The sequence below is a fragment of the Rhinolophus hipposideros genome, assembly GCF_964194185.1.
Source record: "Rhinolophus hipposideros genome assembly, chromosome: 16".
Classification (NCBI taxonomy): Eukaryota; Metazoa; Chordata; class Mammalia; order Chiroptera; family Rhinolophidae; genus Rhinolophus; species Rhinolophus hipposideros.
Genome location: NC_138062.1, coordinates 46,680,089 through 46,699,080, shown reverse-complemented (window position 1 = coordinate 46,699,080; position 18,992 = coordinate 46,680,089). Strand labels below are relative to the sequence as shown.

Below are 18,992 nucleotides of genomic sequence, written 5' to 3'. Positions count from 1 at the left end.
AATCTATGTTGAACTTTTAACCACTGGAACCTGTAAGTGTGACTTAATTTGAAAACAGAGTCTTTGCAGATTAATCAAGTTAAGATAAAATCATACTGGATTCACGTGGGTCCTAATCCAAGGGCTGGTGTCCTTATAAGAAGAGGGAAGTTTGGACACAAACACACACACAGGGAGAACACCATGGGAAATGAAGGCAGAAATTGGAGTGCTGCTTCTATAAGCCAAGGGATGCCAGATTCCCAGGCAGGAAGGCTCCTCTCCCAGAGCCTTCAGAGCAAGCACTGCCCCGTTCACAACTTAGTTTGCACTTCTGGCCTCCAGAACTGAGACTAAATTTTTGCTTTTTAACCCACGTCGTGTGTGGTGCTCTGTTATGGCAGCCCTAGGAAACTAATTCACAAGATAACTTGTCTTTTCTCCTTCCTATGTTTGTCTGGTGCTCAAGGCTTTCTCACACTGCAAAGCAGCATTCATTTCCATCATCAGCACAACCAGAATAACAGAATTCAGACACACGAGAACATCAGTCAGAGAGATGGGGAGGGCTCCCCTGGGGCCCGAATGGCATTAATATCAAGAGTGATGTGATGTTTAGAGTGATGGTTGTTCTGGGCCAGCTCTAATCGCAGGATCTCCCATGACAGTGGCTTCCTGGCTTCTTCAGTAAATTTATGTTTTGTCCTTAATAGGTGAGTTCTCTAAAGCAAGCAGGATCCCCCTGCTTGGGCCAAATTGTGGTTCTTGCCATTTGAGACAAGGATGTCCTGGATTAGAATCCTAGTAGTGTGGACTGGGCAAGGGCCCTGAGCTCTTTGTAAACTGGAGATATTGATTTTAATGTGTAAGGATTAAATGTGTTAATTATATGACGTACTTATAGAAATGCTTGGTACATAGTGTTAGATAAGTGTTATTATTGTAATTACTACTACCCTGTTTCTCCGAAAATAAGACCTAGAGGGATCATCAGCTCTAATGTGTCTTTTGGAGCAAAAATTAGTATCAGACCTGGTCTTATTTTAATATAGGACCGGTATATAATATGATCTGATCTGATCTGATCTGATCTGATCTGATCTGATCTAATCTAACCTAATCTAATCTATCAGGTTATAATATAATATAATATAATACCGGGTCTTATATTAATTTTTGCTCCAAAAGATGCATTAGAGCTGATGGTCCGGCTAGGTCTTATTTTCGGGGAAACACAGTACATACTTCTTCTATGAATGGCTGTTTTAGAACTTGAGGTCACAGGTGAACAAGAAGATAAGAGTGGGGGGTGGAGGGCCTCTCTCTTTACTCATAGTTCCATGTGAGGCTTTAATACAACCTGTAGGGTTTGAATGGTGCCACCCCTCAAAGGTATATACATGTCCTAACCCTCAGAACCTGTGAATGTGACCTTATTTGGAAAAAGTGCCTTTGCAAATGTAAGTAAGTTAAGGATCTTGAGATGAAATTGTGTTGGATTAACCAGGTGGGCCACCATTTGAATGATAAGTGTCTTTCTAAGAGAAAGACAGTGGGAGATTTGGCATTGACAGAGGAGGAGACACAGAGGGAAGAGCAGGTCCTGTGAAGATGGGGGTCAGAGATTGGAGTGACTCAGCCACAAGCCAAGGAACACCTGGAGCCACCAGAAGCTGAAGGAGGCAGGGAACAGAATCTCCCCGAGAGCCTTTGGAAGGAGCGTGCCTCTGCCGACACCTTAATTTCGGACTTCTGGCCTTCAGAACTGTGAGAGAATCAATTCCCGTTGTGTAAAGCCACTCAGTTTGTGGTCATTTGTTTCGGCAGCCCTAGGAAACAAATGCACCATCTTTAGGTAGGTAACCCTCAAATTTGTCTCCAGATGGGGGTTGTATTCTGAATTGCAGGTACATGTCTGTACCCAACTGGGCACCTCCATACCGGCACCCCTCACACTTCACACCCTGTCTCAGACTGTGCGGTTTACAAACAACAGAGATTTATTTTACATGGTTCTGGAGGATGAAAGCCCAAGATCAAGGTGCCGGTATGGTCGGGTTCTGGTGAGAACGCTCTTCCACGTTGCAGATGGCTGAGTTCTCATTGTGTCCTCACCTGGCAGAAAGGACAAGGGAGCTCTCTGGGGTCCCTTTTATAAAAGCCCTAATCCCATTCACTGGGGCTCCACCCTCATGACTTAATTACCCCCCAAAGGCCTCACCACACTGGGGGGTAGGATTTCAACATAGGAATTTTTTTGGTGGGGACACACATTCGGCCTATAACACACACTCAAGCCACACTCCTGACTTCCCTGCACTCTCTCTCCTAAACCTGCTTCCCCTCTGTCTTCCAGTCTTGAGCAACGGCTGCTCCATTTTTCCAGGTACTCAGGCCCCAAACCTTGGGATCATATTCAATTCTTGTGCCTCTCTCAATTCAGGCAGCCAATCATTGGCTTCATTGTTGAAATCTATCAAGAACGCGACCCCTTGTCAGCACCTCCCTGGCCACTAGCCCTGTCCACGTCAGCATTGCCTCTCCCCAGAATGACTCCAGAGCTGTCTCCTGTCCTCACCTACCCTCATCTTTCAACCTCAAAAGGGAAATCAGATCGTGTCAGTCCTCTGCTAAAACCCTCCAGTTTCATGTGGAGTGAAAGCTGGACGTGGCCTGGAAGAGCCTGACTCAGGAGGCTGGGGTGTGGGGCTCTGGACTCTGCATTTCTAACCCATTCCCAGGTGATGGTAATGTTGCTGGTCTGGGGAGCACCCCTGGGCGAATTTTGAGCTAGACTTGCATGTGTGAAAAGGGGAAGTGGCCACGGTATATTAAATGGAAAAAAGGAAGCTATCGAGACTAGACCAATGGTGATTGAGACTTCTTTTCCAGGGCTACCTGTGACTTGTCCCCAAGCCATAGCATACATTTGCGATTCTTGTGCCCTTCCTGACTCCAGGGAGCAGCATTCCCATTGAGGTCTTTGTGAGTGGCACTCCTGGAGGTGTGCAGTGCACAACCTGCACAGCTGTACTAGACAGCCCAGCCCCGTCCTGGGTGTCTCTCCTCCCCCCCCCCCCCTTTTCTCTGTGCTTCAACTGCTGTCTCAGAGATCAGAGCTGGGAGGAGACCCAAGGAGGCAAATTAAGATGCCAGTTCACTCCCCCTCTATGACCTTCGGAAATGACCTCTAGTCAGTAATATCTAGTGATATCTAACCTGAGAGTCTTACGACTCATTTATCTTATTTACTGTCTTCTCTGCTTTCAAATGTGAGCTCAGTGGAGCAGGGAATTTTGTCTTGTTCACTGCCGTATTCCTGTACCTAGAATGGAGCTGGCACACGTGGGTGCTTAATAACTACTTGTCAAATCAACAAATGAATAACTGAAAACGGTGGTTTGGAGGAGTCGCTTAGATGGTTGCTTGCATGAAAAGCACTCACCACCTAGCACCCAGCAGGCACTCCAGTACATGCTCTCTTATTCAGTCAAACTCTAACTAGAAGGCCAACCAGAGGGGGCTCCCTCCTGGGTACATCATGTCACTAGAGGCTGAAGGGATCCAAGCCAGGGATAACTCTGGGTAGAGGATGAGATGTGGCCCTTTCTGTGCTGATGTCCTTGGCCTAAGATGCTTCAGCCTGGCCATAATCAGAGTTGGGGACCTGGAGGAGACGATATTAGGGTGAGGGTGGTATTAGGCAGTCTGTGTGGGAGTGAGGAGGGAGGGGGCCGAGCTTCAGTCACCCGTGCCCCACAACCTTCCTGTTTATTTCCCATGTGACAAGACCTTCCTGTGTTCCCTGCCTGTGCCTGCCAGGTGCCCTGGTTCATGCCCACAGCTTCCCTGCCTCTCCTCCCTCCTTCTCTCACCAGCCTGGCCTGCCCCAGGCAGGGCTGCGTTAGCATTCTGTGAGCAGACAGCCTCCGAGGACCCAAGTGGGACCGGGGGCGGAGAAGGAAATTCTGGGTAGCATCTGTGCCTCACCACGGTCTGCTGGATGGGAGATCAGAAGCTCTGGGTAATTCAGTTCTGGGGGAGGAGGAAAAACAAGGTCAGTGAGACCTGGCCAGAAAACCGTTGGGGGGAAGGCCAGCCTGCTGCCTGGACTGTGGGGCAGACAAGATGCCTGCCTCTAAAGTAGTCCCGGAGCTGCTGCCTGCATCACCGTGGCTAGTTGCCTGTTTCTGGAGAGATGAGTGAGCCTGGAGAGCCCTGGCCTGGGAGAAGGCCTTAGTCAGGGCTTGGTGTGCAGGATGGTCACTCATTCATTCAACAAACATCCATTGGACACCTACTTTGCTCTGGGCAATGGAGCTGAGGTTCTAATGGTGGGGAAGACAGGCAGTGGGCAAGATGAAAAGTGAGATATATGGAATGTCAGATGGTGATAGATGGTGATAACTTTTAAGGAGAGACCTAATGCATGGAGTGTATGAGAAGGGCTGGCTTTGGACTTTAAATAGGGTTATTGTAGAAAGTCTCACAGAGAAGGGGACCTTGTATCTAAGACTTCCTGTTTCTCGAACACACCAGGAGCTTGCTGTCCCCAGGGCCTTTGCACAACATGGAATGCTCTTTCTCCAGATGTCCAAGGCCTTAATCCAAGGCCTTCTCCCCACCTCTTTCGGTCTATTTCAATTGTCAGGCCTTTTCTGATCACATTCTTCTTCTTTTTAATTGAGATATGATTGACATATAACATTATATTAGCTTCAGGTGTACAACATAATGATTCAATATTTGTGTATCTTGTGAAAGATACACCACAATAAGTCTAGATAACATTCGTCACCATACCTAGTTACAATTCTTTTTCTTGTGATGAGAACTTTTAAGATCTACTTGCTGAGAACAATCTGTATTATTTCTGGTTATGGATTGGGTGTCTAGAATGCCCAATGCATGTAGAGGTGTGTTTAAGGACGCATGTGAAAATCCAAGTTTTTATGAGTGTTCCTTGCTCGTCTAGTTCTGAACAGCGTTATTTTAGTGAGTGGATGTGTAGACAATTCTGTAATGCATGTAGAGAAGTGTCTAGCAACACATGTAAAAACATTTCTAAGAGCATTACTTGAAAAAATAAAAGATTTTACTCTCTTAGCAAGTTTCAAATAGACCTGATCACCTTCTTAAATATAAGCATTTCCCTCTTAGCATTGTTTTACCTGCAGTCTACATAGTTAGACATGGTATGCTTTCTCTTTCATTCAATTAAAAATATTTTCGACTTCCTCTTTGACCTGTGAGTGTGACTTAATTTTCAAATATTTGCAGGTTTTCCGGATATCATTCTGTGATTTTCAATTTGGTTTCAATTTGTATGATTTCCATTTTGTGATTTTCCTTTTTATTGCAAGGGATTTTTTTTTGTTTGATTCACCAATGGATCCCTAGTACCTAGCCCAGAGCCTAACACATAGTAGGTGGCCAATACATATCTGTTCAATGAATGAATGAACCACTGAATCCCCTATCTCCATTGGATGTATTAGGAGACTGTTGCTCAGAGATGTTTTACTTCCCTGAGGTCACACAGCAAGAATAGGGCAGAGCTGGGGTTAACCTGGGCCCAAGGCTTTGTGTTATACCCAGGTGATGGGACTGGATCCCACAGCAGTTCCTGAGCACCTACTGTGTGCCAGGCCCTGAGGGATGGCATTGGCCATCACTCCCACACAGTGAGACTATCCAACCTTCACTGCACTTACCTTGCTCCAGGCCACCCTCCTCAAAAGGTGCCCTTGATAGGGAGAGATACTATTGGACCTCTTGGCTGGTGTAACCTTACCCCTGCCCCTCCCTCTCCCTCTCCCCTGACCCCCATATCCACCTGGAGCCTCATGCTCCCCCTGTGTGCTCAGTGAGTATTTGCTGGAAAGACAGCTCTTCCTTCCTTCCTTTTCAGACAAGTCTCCACTTGCCCATATATAGAATGGGACCAGCCCCAGCATTCAGTGTAACAGGAGACATCCTGGCACCTGGGTGAGCTTTCTCCAGAAAGGGAGGTTGGTTTGCCGCCCCCTCCCTTTGTGCAGGTGACGTTTTTTCCCCCTCACGGAGACTGCAGATTGCTAATGTTGACAAGGTGAGGTGAGAAATAAATTCTATTTTGTTGAAGTCACTCTTGTGTTGAACCTCTGTTACATCAACCTAACCTGATACTCTAATTTGTACACGGGCCGGATGGGATTTTCTTGTTGCTTAAGCTAACTTGAGTTGCATTTCCTTTTATTCGTAGTGGAAAGCCCCCATAAAGGGGAACTGGGGTCTTGTCCCTTGGGATATGTAATAGTTTCCTAGGGTTACTATACCAAATCGATACAAATTTAGTGCTTTAAAACAGCAGAAATTAATTCTTTTATAGTTCTGGAGGTTAGAAGTTCAAATTGTTTCATGTGGCTTGAACCAAGGTGTCAGCAGGGCCACTTTCCCTCAGAGGATCTAGTGGGAGAATCTGTTTTCTTGCCTTTTCCAGAACTGTCCTCCTGGGCTCATGGCTTCTTCCTGTGTCTTCAAGGCCGTCAGCACAGCTCCTGGCTTCAGAGAAAGGAGACACAGAGACACAGAGAAGGTCTTGTGAAGACAGATTGCAGAGACGCGGGCGATGCAGCCACACCAAGGGCTGTCAGGAGCCCCCAGAAGCCGGGAGAGGAAGGAAGGACCCTCCCCTGGAGCCGACGGAGGGAGCTGGGCTCTGCCAATACCTTAATTTCAGACTTCTTTTTTCCCCCCAAGATAAATGATATTTTAATGCAATATTTTTTAAAAATAAAAAGGAATGAAAAATTCCATGATGAACAAAAAATTAAAAGTTTAAATCAAGACAGGCTGTTGTTTGCTTTTCTTCCAGCTTCAGGTAAAATTGTCAATCAAAAATTGTCTATTTTTAATGTGTTCAACCTGGTATACATGTGCACCGTGACATACTCACCGTGGCCAAGCCGACCAACATATCCATCACCTCACACAGTTACCATTTTCCTTTTTTGTTTTTCTTTGGCAATGGAAACACCCAAGATCTACGCTCTTAGCAAATTTCAAGTACACAGTATAGTACTGACAACTAGTCATGTTGATTACACCAGTTCTCCAGAACTTACTCATCTTCATAACTGAAGCTTGGGACCCCTTGACCAACATCTTCCATTTTCCCCTCCCTCTGGTCCCTGGCAACCATCTCTCTGCTTCTACTCTCTGTTTTTATGAGTTTGACTATTCAGAGGGCAAGGGTGGAAGCAGGTCGGCCTAGGGGGAGGTTATTACAGTGATCCAGGTGAAAGACGATGATGATTCCGACCAGGACGGGAGAAGGGCTCAGATGCTGGATGTGTAGCGAAGGTGAAGCCCACCAGAATGCCTAATAGATTGGCCATGAGATAGGGAGACTCATAAGGCTGGAGGCCACTCTCATGTCCTGGGGGTTAGCATCATTGGGAGGTGTCTTCCCTCATGTGTCAGGCCCCTGGGCTGAGCTGGGACTGTCAAGTGGAACGCTTCCCTGTGACCTCCATGTGGCTTGCGCTTTGTCACAACATGGCAGCTGGGAGCACGTGTCCTGACAGCACAAGGTGGAAGCTGCATGGCAGACGTCACTTCCACCATATCCTACAGGTTATAAGATCTGGTTAGCCCAGATCCAGTAGGAGGAGAATTAGATTCTACTTCTTAATAGAGTAGCAAGGTCACAATCCATGAGACCATGTAGAACATGAGATATGTTTGCAACCAACTTCTGAAAATTCAGTTTGCCATCTAGCCATGGAATGAGAGGGAAGGGAGGAGTCACGGATGATTCTAAGGCTGTTGTCCCCAAAGGCTGACGGTGGTCCTTTTGAGAAAAACAGGGAAGCTGTCCTGTTGGGCAGGGTTCTCCAAATGGCTTAGTTGGTTATCCCACCACCTTCACTTGGCTCGCAGGAAACCCCCACATCCTTGCTGTATCAAAAGATGTAAACCACTCTTACTGCAGCCCTTTCCCCCATGTTCATCCTTCTCACTTCGTGCTGTTTTGGGTGTGAGTCAAAACCTCACTTTTGTTTTCCCCGTGGGATGGGCAGACATCTTCCTCTCCCTTTAGCTTTCACTTTTAAAATACCTTCTAGTCAATGTCAAGAAAAAACTTCCTTTGCAAGTTCTGTATATATGACTATGGTAGCCAGCCTTCAAGATGGCCCCAGTGATCCCGACATCTTGGTACTCACGCCCTTGTGTAGTCTCCTTCCACAATGACTCAGAGCTGGTCCATGTGACAAACAGAGAATAGAGGAGATCATAGTTTGGGACTTGTGAGGTTAGACCATAAAAGGCACTGTGGCTTCCACCGTGGCCTCCAGTATGTGGTGAGGAAACTCAGTCAGCCCTTTGGAGAGGCTCCCATGGTGAAGAACTGTGGCCTTTCGTCAAGAGCCATGTGAGGGAGCCATCTTGGAAGAGGCTCCTCCAGCTCCAGTCCAGCTTTCAGATGACTGCAGCCCTGGTCAAGAGCTTGATTGCAAACATATAACAGCCCCTTTGCCAGAATCACCCAATTAAGCTGCTCTTGCATTCCTGAGCCACCAAAACTATGAGATAATGAGTGCATGTTGTTGTTTTAAGCCACTATGTTTTGGGGTAATTTGTTATGCAGCCATAGCTAACTGACCCAGTGTCCTAGCACTTCACTGTGGAACGTGGGCATCCTTAGTATCTATCATTTTAACGTCTTGATACAAATGTGACCACCTCCAGGAGGCCTTCCCTGATCACCTCTCTACATTAGCTCCCATCATACCCCATTACCCTGTTTTGTTTTTTAAAAATAATATTTAGTCACAATTGGAAACAAAACAAAAAATCTGTAGTGTTTATTTCTATATTTCTTTACTGGTTTATTGTCTCTCCTGTCTTGTTGAAAAATACCATGCAGGAAGGAGCTTATCCATCTTTTCCACCCAGGGCTTGGCATGCTGTAGGAACTCAAATGCAGGGGCTATAGTTACTGTTACTTCTATGCATAAATCAAAACTTGAGAGAAATGTGTGTGTGTGGTCTGGTGGTGGGGGGGGGTGTGTGTGTTCCCCTCAAGATTGATTTGCATTTACTTGACTTCTAATGAAAAAAGGGAACTGAGAGGAGCCCCAGAAACTTGAGCAGAAGGGACAAGGGGCAGAAGCTGTCAGACTCGGGCTGCTCCTTCTCACGCTTGCTTTTGTGTTAGCTACAGCCATGCATATACTGTATACTAACTCTGGGTGCCAAGACTTGCCAGGTATGGGGGCCGGGAGTGGTGGGGACCCAGGTTATAGCATCCCCACCCTGGGGCTAGAAACGGGCCTGAGGGACAGAGGAGGATATGGGCTGGGAGCTCACTTGCTTCTCCTCTGGAAGGGACCAGAAAGGAAGAGGAGGATGATGATTATGAGAACATGGCACCACCCTACAAGGACCTGCCTCCCAAGCCAGGTAAGAGGACTTCTCAGAGGCCAGAGGAAGAGGGGTGTGGTTTGAGGCCTGGAGGGGGAGATAGGTCACCAAGGGACATTAGCTGGACTTTGTAGACCGTCCTGTGTACCTAGCCCACGCCAGGCACTATGATGGTGGGAGTACCCCCACCTCTGCTCTGCCCTTGAGGGTCTCTCAATCTGATGGGGGAAGTCAGTTGTGGGCACAACCTCAGGTGAGCAGATCTAAGGTGGGATAAACCAAGAGATGGGGGAAATCCTGAGGGAAACTGAGGGCTCTGCCTGCAGTGGTGGGAGGATTGGGGGTTAGAGGCGGGGACCTTGGAGTAGGACTTGAAGGATGAGTAGGAGTTTGTCAGGAAGAGAAGCCCAGAAGAGAACAGATGGATGCAAAGGCTGCTAGACATGAAAGTTGGAGTTTGAGACACTGAGAATAGACCGTTGGCTCCCCAACCTCTTAGTTAGTGTTCACACCCACGGCCCAGATTTGCCTTTAGACTAAGGTGGCCCACATCTGGCCCGGGATTCAACAAGAGTCTGATAAGTGGGTATAAAAATGGAGGTGTTGGAAAAAAACAACAACAACAACAACAACAAAAAATGGAGGTGTTGGAAGTTTCCCTGAGTCAATTCCCACCAGGGCCCCTGAGGGCTGACCGTGCTGCTCTGGTGTCCTTGGACAGGGGCCATTCCATGTGATGGGGCTTTACAGCCCCCACTTCTGAGTCCAGACTAGGGCCAACCTGGGAGGTCCCAGAGTTCTGTGGGGCTCAGGATGAGGTGGGAGGTGAACTGGGCTCTGCCATTTGACTGCCCGTCTCCAACTTGAACGAGGTCCCAACATGATTTTTACAGCCAGCTCCAAGACTAACCCCATCCCCATCTTCAGGGCCACCTGTTCCCCAAACTTAGCCCCCTCCCCACCTCTAAATGCAGCCATGTCTCCATCCCTATCTCCATTTCCAAATCCAGTGCCATCACCATGCCTCAGTACAACTACAACTCAACCTCAACTTCTTCCCTTTTTCCAAACTCAAGTCCAACCCAGCTCAACTTTTTCTCCACCCCCCAACACAGCTACAATCCCATTCTTCATCCCAATGACATTGTGAATCACAATGCTACTCCCATGTCCAGCATTATCCCCAAGCCACCTTCAACGCCCTCCTCATTGCAATCCAAACCCTCATCCCAACCCTAAACTTGACTCCATACCCCTCCCTAAACTTAACTTTGTCTTTAACTTAGGGTGACCGACTATCCTACTTTCCCCAGGGATGAAAGATTTCCTGGGATGTGGGGCTTTCAGGTTTAAAATTGGGAAAGCCCTGGGTAATCCAGAATGGTTGGTCACTGTATCTTAATCCAGTACCCATCCCTAACCCCAATTTCACCCTCTTGTCCAACCTCATCCTTAACCCTCCACTGTAATCTCAATCCTGTTTCTGTCCCTTCCTTCAATCTCATTTTCATCCTCAGACCAGCTCTAACTCTTAGCTTCTTTTCTCCAGATTCAGTGGCTCCACGAAGGCCTCCAAAGGCAGGTGAGCTGGGGCTGGGGGTAGTGGAGACCTAGTCCTGGCTTTGCCCTGCTCTGGGCCTGAGCAACCTTTCCTTCCTCCTCAGGAAAGATAACAGCACAACCCCCACGTCCCTGCAAGCCCCTGACGATCACAGGTGAGAATCTAGGGCTAGGACCTTCCTGTTCACCTGGTTGAAGCCCTACTCTGCATGACTGTTATCTTTCTGACCCCCAATAGATCTGGAACTCACTCCTGTCACCCGCACATCTCCACAGGGTAAGCTGTGGGAAGACCCTTCAAGAAGGCAGAGAGGGGACACCTTCTTTCAGTCCCCCAATTTTGACAAGAGAAAAAATCATAAGGGAATGGGAGTTGTTGGTCTTGGATGACAGAGTCATTCAGCGACTTCTGAATAAAACTCTCTCCCTCTTTCTCCCAGGCATTGCTCTGGAGCACCCTCCATTCCAGGCGTCTCAAATCAGTAAGTCTGTCTTCCAGTTGTTCTCCCATCTCTCTTCTCACAGAGGCCAGTATATTTGAGTCAGACCATAGCTCTGCAGTGAGACCCTATGGCAGAGAAACATTTCCTTTTAGAAGCTATTCCTCCCTCAGTCTAGAGAGACCCCCAGGGACCCAGGGTGTCTACCGGGTATCCTCTGGGCTTCACTTCCTACTTGCTTATAAGGTACAGGAAACGTTCTCTGCCCCAGATGCAAGGGTCCTTGAATGGAAAGCAGCTTGGCTGGAAGCTGCTGGAGGGCAGGAGACAATGCATCATAGATGTTAAGGGGAGTTGGGTCCAAGTCATGCATGACCTCTCAATTTACCTATGTACAAAATAAGAGTAATGCATACATCTATGTCATAAGGGTGAAGATCCAATAAGATAACAAGGCTGTAACAGGATACTTGGCACATAGTGAGTGCTCCAGAATGCTCTGGGCTTCTGCAGGATTTGCTCCCTACAGTATTCTCTTATTGACCCCATCTGGTGATATAATCATGACCATAGACTTCCGTCTCCCTGCTTTTGGAGAAAGGCTCAAGGGTCCCTTCCTCACTTTCTGAAGCACCAGTGTTGGTCTCTCTGTCCTGATCCCCACCCCTAGCAACTCCAGTGCCCTGGCTCAGTCAAAAGTCTGGGGCTCTTGGGTGCTACCAGGAGAAACGACTGATGGCTTCCCTGTGTCTTCTGCTGGCACTGTCAGTGCTCCTGGGCTGCACTGGTCTGGCTGTGACCCTGGCTAAGTGTGAGTAGGGTGAGGGCGGGGCATGGGGACGGGCGGGGGATGGGGCACAGGAGGACGTGGGTTCAAGCTGGACTCCTTCTCATAGACCGGGAGGTGATGGAAGAACTGAGGATATTAACCTTTCAGCAGATGGTGTGGCAAGCAAATGGTGAGTGTTTTCAATCATCCCTGCATGCCATGCCCATGCATATTGAATATCAATGTGACCCTCAAACCCAGCTCCAAGACCAACCAAGCCCTTCTTTGCCAGGCACTGTGCTAGGTACCAGGCTCGAGGGGTGAATGGGTAGGTTGGTGAACACATCAGACATTGTCCGTGCGTGCGTGCGTGCGTGTGTGTGTGTATGTGTGTGTATGTGTGTGTGTGTGTGTGTGAGTCTGGACCTCCACTGCCCAATATGGTGGACATGAGCCACTATGGCTGCCGAGCACTTGAAACGTGGTCATTCTGAACCGAGACGTGCTATAAGTTTAAAATACACACCAATTGCAAAGCCTTGATACAAAAAAGAATGTAGAATATCTTAATAATATTCATGATAATCTTTAATACTGATTACACATTGAAATAATAATATTTTGGATATATTGGGATAAATACAAATAATATTCAAAGTAATTTTACCTGTTTCTTTTGACTTCAAAAATGTAGCTGCTAGATAATTTTAAATTACCTATGTGGTTCACATTTTGTTTCTGTTGGACAGCACAGGCATAAATACCCATTTACCAAATTATCACCCACATGAGTATAACATTTCAAATTTTGATGAATAGTCCAAAGGAGGAAGGTGATTCTTTGAAAAAGTCTAATGAGGAGTCTTGACCTCATCTTTGGGAGTGTCATACAAGGCTTCCCTAGGGAAATGACGCTGCAGCTGAGTGAAGGAAGAGAAATAATTAACTAGGTGAGGGTCTCAGGCATGTGTGGTAGGAGGTAACAGCATGTAAGTAAAAGGGAGGAGGATGGCGTAATTGAACAGGTGAGTGGTGATAACAGCTTGAATGAGGGTTGTAGCTGTGGGGATGGAAAGAAGTAGGTGAAGTAGAAAGGTTTAGCAGGTAAAATTAACCTGACCTGGGAAATGGTGATGAGTGAGAGGGAAGGGTGTCAAGGATAACATATATGTGTTCTCTCTCTCTTTCTCTGTCACTCTGCCTCTCTCTGTCTCTGTCTCTCTCTATCTCTATCTCTGTCTCTCTTTATCTATATTTATCTATTTATATGTCTTATATTTCTGTGTTGTCTAACTCAAGGGCCATCTACTGATGACCTTAGGGAGTGTTGAAGGAGGGCAAGTTTGTGTGGGAGCAGCGGAAATACACACATTAGTTGTAGAAGAATCTTCTGGGTGGGCATGGTCTTCACCATGATTGCTGAAGTCTGAAAATTGCTGCATTCCATGCTCCCTCACCCCACACTTCATATCAAGCCACACTGTTTTCCTCAAAACCATCAATCAATGGCTTCTCACTACCCAGAAGCCCTTGACTTGAACAGGACATTGACCCTCATCCTACTTTGAGCTCAAACTCTTGTGAGGTTCCCTCGAGCTCTACTGCACCAGCCTTCCCCAAAATACTTGTCTCTGTACTTTTGCTTCCAACGTGCCTGCTCTGCCTCTCCATTCCCCTCACAGTTACTGAATCACCATTTTCCTTCAACACGCACCTCCTCCAGGGAGCCTACCATTCCCACTCTCCCCTGAGCCCCAGGGATTAATCCCTCTTCTGGTCCACTCTAGGACTCCCCCTGGGCACTGAGCATGTTATTTATTTATTTATTTACTATTTTTTTTGAAGATTTTTTTTTATTGGAGAAGGGGAACAGGACTTTATTGGGGAACAGTGTGTACTTCCAGGACTTTTTCTAAGTTGAGTTGTTGTCCTTTCAATCTTAGTTGTGGAGGGTGCCGTTCAGCCTCAAGTTGTTGTCCTTTCAATCTTAGTTGTGGAGGGCGCAGCTCAGCTCCAGGTCCAGTTGCCATTGTTAGTTGCAGGGGGTGCAGCCCACCATCCCTTGTGGGAGTCGAGGAGCCCAACGAGCAACCTGTGGTTGAGAGCCCACTGGCCCATGTGGGAATTGAACAGGCAGCCTTCGGTGTTAGGAGCACGGAGCTCCAGCTGCCTGAGCCTCCAGGCCGGTCCCAGCATGTTGTTTCTGAGTTCTAGTACCACCCATTAGATTGTGGGTGCAGTGGGGAGTACAGCTCTTTCTTCTTTCCGCTGTGTCTGCAGTCAGTGGTGGGTGAGTGGGTAAATGGGGGTTTGGGTCTCTAACCTTTCAGTCCCTTCCTGCTGACAGTGACTGGCATGGCAGGGCTAGCTGGCCTGAAGAAGGACATTGACCGCGTAAGAGCTGACACCAACAAGTCCCTGGTGGAACTTCAGGCCTTATTAAGTGAGTGGGACTTGGGGAACTGTCCTGAGATGGGGGTATGGCAGAGACAGCACATTACACAAATCCATGGGATGGACTCTCATTGCAGTCTATCCTGTTCCCAGACTATACCAGGGTCACCTGCCCCAAGGGCTGGATCCTGTTTGAGGGCAAATGTTACTACTTCTCCACAAGCACCAAGTCATGGGATGAAGCTCGGAAGTTCTGCCAAGAGAATTACTCTCACTTGGTCATCATCAGTAGCTTAGCCGAGCAGGTGAGCTGTCTTCTTCAAGCCCCTGAGAACCACTGGGACCAGGCTGTTTCTCTCCCAGATTTACACGCCCTTCCCTGGCCTGGATGGAGAGAAATTGGAATTGCTTTTGAGCTGCTAAAACTTTTAATAGCAAGCTCTTACTGACATAATGTCACGCAGAAGTTAAGAGGGATGGCATGCTCTGCTTGAGTTCAAATCTTGATTGTCTTATTCTCTGCAAGTCTCAGTTTTTTCTCTAACATGGAGATAATAATGACTATCTCTTAGTTAATACTTCTTATTCTCTGGGCTGTATTCCAAACATCTTACGTCTTACATGCATTAGCATATTCCTCATAACAACCATATACATTTTTGTGTGAGTCAGGAAAGTTTATGTTATGCTTAAGTAACAGTCCCCACAGCTCAATGGTAAAACTGTATGGGGCAGATCATATGCTGACTCTTAAAGCTTCCACTGATGTGGGCTCACGAAGCAAGTCACATGGGCGCTCATATGCTTTAAGGTGGTAGCAAAATAGTGCATATCTAGAAGGAGAATATCTAGGAGAAGAATGGGAATATTTTAAAATAACTTTATGACTTAATACTAAAACAGTTCGGTAGGAATACCATTTGTACGTAGCACATATTTGTACTTCGCAGATGTGGAAACTGAACACTTAAGCAACTTGCCTGTGGTCACTTGTAACTAGTAAGTGTCAGAGCCAGGATTTGAGCCCAGGTGTTTGCATGGTTTATCTTTTCTCATCGTTTTACTTTTAAGTTATCTATGTCATTATTTTTAAAGTGGATTTCTTAGAGACAGCATATAGTTTGGTTATAGTTTTAAAAAATTCAGTCTGACAATATCCAGCTTATAATTGGTGTTTTTAGGCCATTTACATTTAATATAATTATTGTTTTGTTTGGATTTTATTAAGATGATTATTATTAATTATTTTATTATATTTTTATTAAAAATAAATAAATTTATTTAATTTATTATTTTATTAAGATTATTTATTATCTTATTTTTTCCTGTAGGTCCTCTCTGTGTTTTTTTATTCTTCTGTTTCATAGCATCATTTGTATGAGTAGCTAATATAGAGAGGTTTAGGGGGGGATTAAATTAGATAATGTAAGTGGGGCAGGTAGAAATCAGACTCCGTAAACTCAGGTACACAAGAAATACACCTTTGTTTGCTTTAAACAACTCATTTAGTTCTCTTGAGCTCCCATTATACCAGGGTGGTGGACATTAAATCTCAGCCAGTTGGGATCCTCCATTTTTTGTCTGAATGGACAGCTTATGTGGGGTCAAGGTTGAGGGGCCACATGTCTGGTCCTTGATGTCTTTACTCTAAACTGGTATCCACTAGGACATACACTGGCTGAATAATACTGGACAAGTTATTTAACCTTTCTGTTTTCCCATCTATAAGATGGGGATAATAATAATACTTGCTTCAATGGGTCACAATGAGAACCAAATGAGATAATCTGTGCAAAATGCATAGCTCACTTATTAATTTATTAACTCAGCCAACATTTCCCCAACACCTGCTATGTGCTAAGCACTATTGTAATGTGACAGGCCAAGCAGCCCTTTTGTCTTTCTGATTTCCTGACAGCTCTCTGGGTCTTTACTTAGGAAGCAGGGAATAGGGCCCCTCTAGTTGTCAGAGTCACCAAACCCATCTGGGGTTTTGGCCACCACTTGGGGCTCATTGTGGATGAACGCAGAGCTTCTGTCTCTGGCACCCATCACATCTATTCCCTTTGTAATCTCTCCTTTCCACCTTTTAGAGTATCTTAGTCTTGTAACAAGATGGGGTGAGTGCGGTATGATTTACATACAGTAAAATATACAGATCATAAATGTACATTTGGTGAGTTTTGACAGATGTCTACACCCATGTAACTGTCAACCCAATCAAGATTTAGAATGTTCCCACCAGCTCCGGGAGTTCCCTCAGGGTCCTTTTCCCGTCATCTCTCCACTTCCATCCCAGGCAACTACTGATCTGGTTTATCTCACCACAGATCAGTTTGTCATGAGGGGAGTTGCTTTTAATCATGATGTTTTCTTCCTAATCTTTTGTCTTTGGCCCAAGTCCTATTTTTTTCTCCCAAAGTCCTGGGCTTTTGAAATACAAAATCTAGGAAGTCCCATTCCTCTCCTTTCCCCCGCTTCACTTTTTTTTTTTTCCTGAAGCAATGACTTCCTTTTCTGCCTGGATACAGATAAGGGCTGCCGGGTAGGGCAAAAGTATGAAGACATCAGTTATTATTATTAAAACGTTCCTTAAATGTTACAATGTTAAATAGGAAGATGCTATAGTATTTACTGTGTGCCAGACACTGTTTTGAGCATGTTATACTATTAACTCATTGAATCCTCACAACCCTATGAGGAGGTGGCTACTATTATCGTCCCATTTTACAGATGAGGAAACTGAGGCACAGATTGGTTCATAGGTCATGCGAGAAAATAACATGATTATTCCCACCGCCCATGCTCAAGTGGGAGGAAGGTGTTGATCTTGCTTTGGATGCCACGAGGACTGAGAGGGACATTGGGGGTGGCATTCACAAGCCCTAAATGTGTGTGAGGCAGAGCAGAGGGAGGACCCTCGCCCTGAGGGTCATGTAGAAGAATTGATGGCTGAATGGAGTTTGTACTCGCAGAACTTCGTGTCCAAGGCTCACCGCTCTCCCCGGGTGCACTGGCTGGGGCTGACCGACAGGGACCGCGAAGGAGACTGGAGGTGGCTGGATGAGTCACCCCTCACTTTGAGGCAAGTATCCGGGGTTTTTGGGCTCTCTCTTCACTGGGGGTCCTTGTGCAGTCCAAGCCAGCAGATTCTCTGGAAGCACAGGTGCTTTTTTCTGATAGGGCTTCTGGTCCTTGTACCTTTTAAATTTTCCTCCATTGCAACAATCGCCACCTTTTAATACAACTGCTCAAATACATTAAGTCCTGAGGCTGATGGTTGGGGAAAAAGAAAAGGTGGAGTGGCTACAGGACAAGAGGAAGAGGAAGACTTTGAATTGCCAGAAGAATGAGCAGGATCTCACTTTTTTTTTTTTTGCACTCTACATATATTAACCCATTTATTTAATCTTAACGATCCTATAAGGAAAGTATTATTATCATCTCCATTTTAAAGATAAGGAAGCTGAGACACAGAAAGGGTAAGCAACCTACCTAAGTGTAGACAGCTAGCAAGTGGCAGTGCCAACCAACCTGGCTTCAAAGTATACTCTCCTGCACAGTTTCCTCTGTTATTAACATCCTGTGTTACTGTGGTACATTTGTTATAACTGATGAACCAACATGGACCCTTTATTATTAACTAAAGTCTATACAGTAGGGTTCACGCCAAGCTTTGTACATTCCATGGGTTTTGATAAATGCGTGAGGTCATGTATCTACCATCACAATATCTTGTAAAGTAGTAGTTTCACTGCCCCCCCAAATCCTCTATGCTCCACCTGTTCACCCCTCCCCATACCCACTTTTTCTTTTATCCAGCTTCTGGGGCCCAGAAGAACCCAACAACATCTATGACGAGGACTGCGCCAGCATGAACAAAGGTGGCACCTGGAACGACCTCTCTTGCAATAAAATGACGTATTGGATTTGTGAGCGGAAATGTTCCTGCTGAATCCCAGGGATGAGGCTGGCCGGGGTCTGTACCTGAGTGCCCCTTGGCTCCTGGAGATGAGAACTGCCTGCCTCTCCATGATGTGTCTTGGACACACCTCTAGCAGAACCAGCAGCCTAGATGTAGCAAGTTCCCTGGAGTCAGACCACTTCTAGGGTTCAGTTGGATGGTGTCTTAGTCTGTTTGAGCTGCTATAACAGAGTACCATAGAGCGGGTGAGTTATAAACAACAGAAATTTATTTCTTAAAGTTCTGGAAGCTGGGAAGTCCAAGATCAAGGTGCAGGGAAATTCAGTGTTTGGTGAAGGCCCGCTTCCTGGTTCATGGTCACTGCCTTTTTGCTGTGTCCTCACATGGTAGAAGGCACAAGGGAGCTCTCTGGGGTCCCTTCTATAAGGGCACTAATCCCATCCATGAGGGCTTCACCCTCATGACCTAATGACCTCCGAAATGCCCCACCTCTGAATCCCATCACACTGGGGGTTGG

At 46.3% G+C, this 18,992-nt stretch overlaps 1 protein-coding gene across 1 annotated transcript; it reads left to right on the top strand.

Annotated features, from left to right (window-relative positions):
- Positions 1 to 9,189: 9,189 nt before the first annotated feature.
- On the top strand, positions 9,190 to 18,505 carry CLEC17A (C-type lectin domain containing 17A; the record flags this gene model as incomplete). The annotated part of the gene is made up of 12 exons (XM_081075846.1): positions 9,190 to 9,232; positions 9,352 to 9,426; positions 10,937 to 10,969; positions 11,052 to 11,102; positions 11,186 to 11,224; positions 11,388 to 11,429; positions 12,058 to 12,198; positions 12,284 to 12,346; positions 14,504 to 14,599; positions 14,704 to 14,855; positions 17,526 to 17,635; positions 18,373 to 18,505. The coding sequence occupies 12 exons, from the start codon at positions 9,190 to 9,192 to the stop codon at positions 18,503 to 18,505; spliced, it is 978 nt and encodes a 325-aa protein (XP_080931972.1).
- Positions 18,506 to 18,992: the final 487 nt, after the last annotated feature.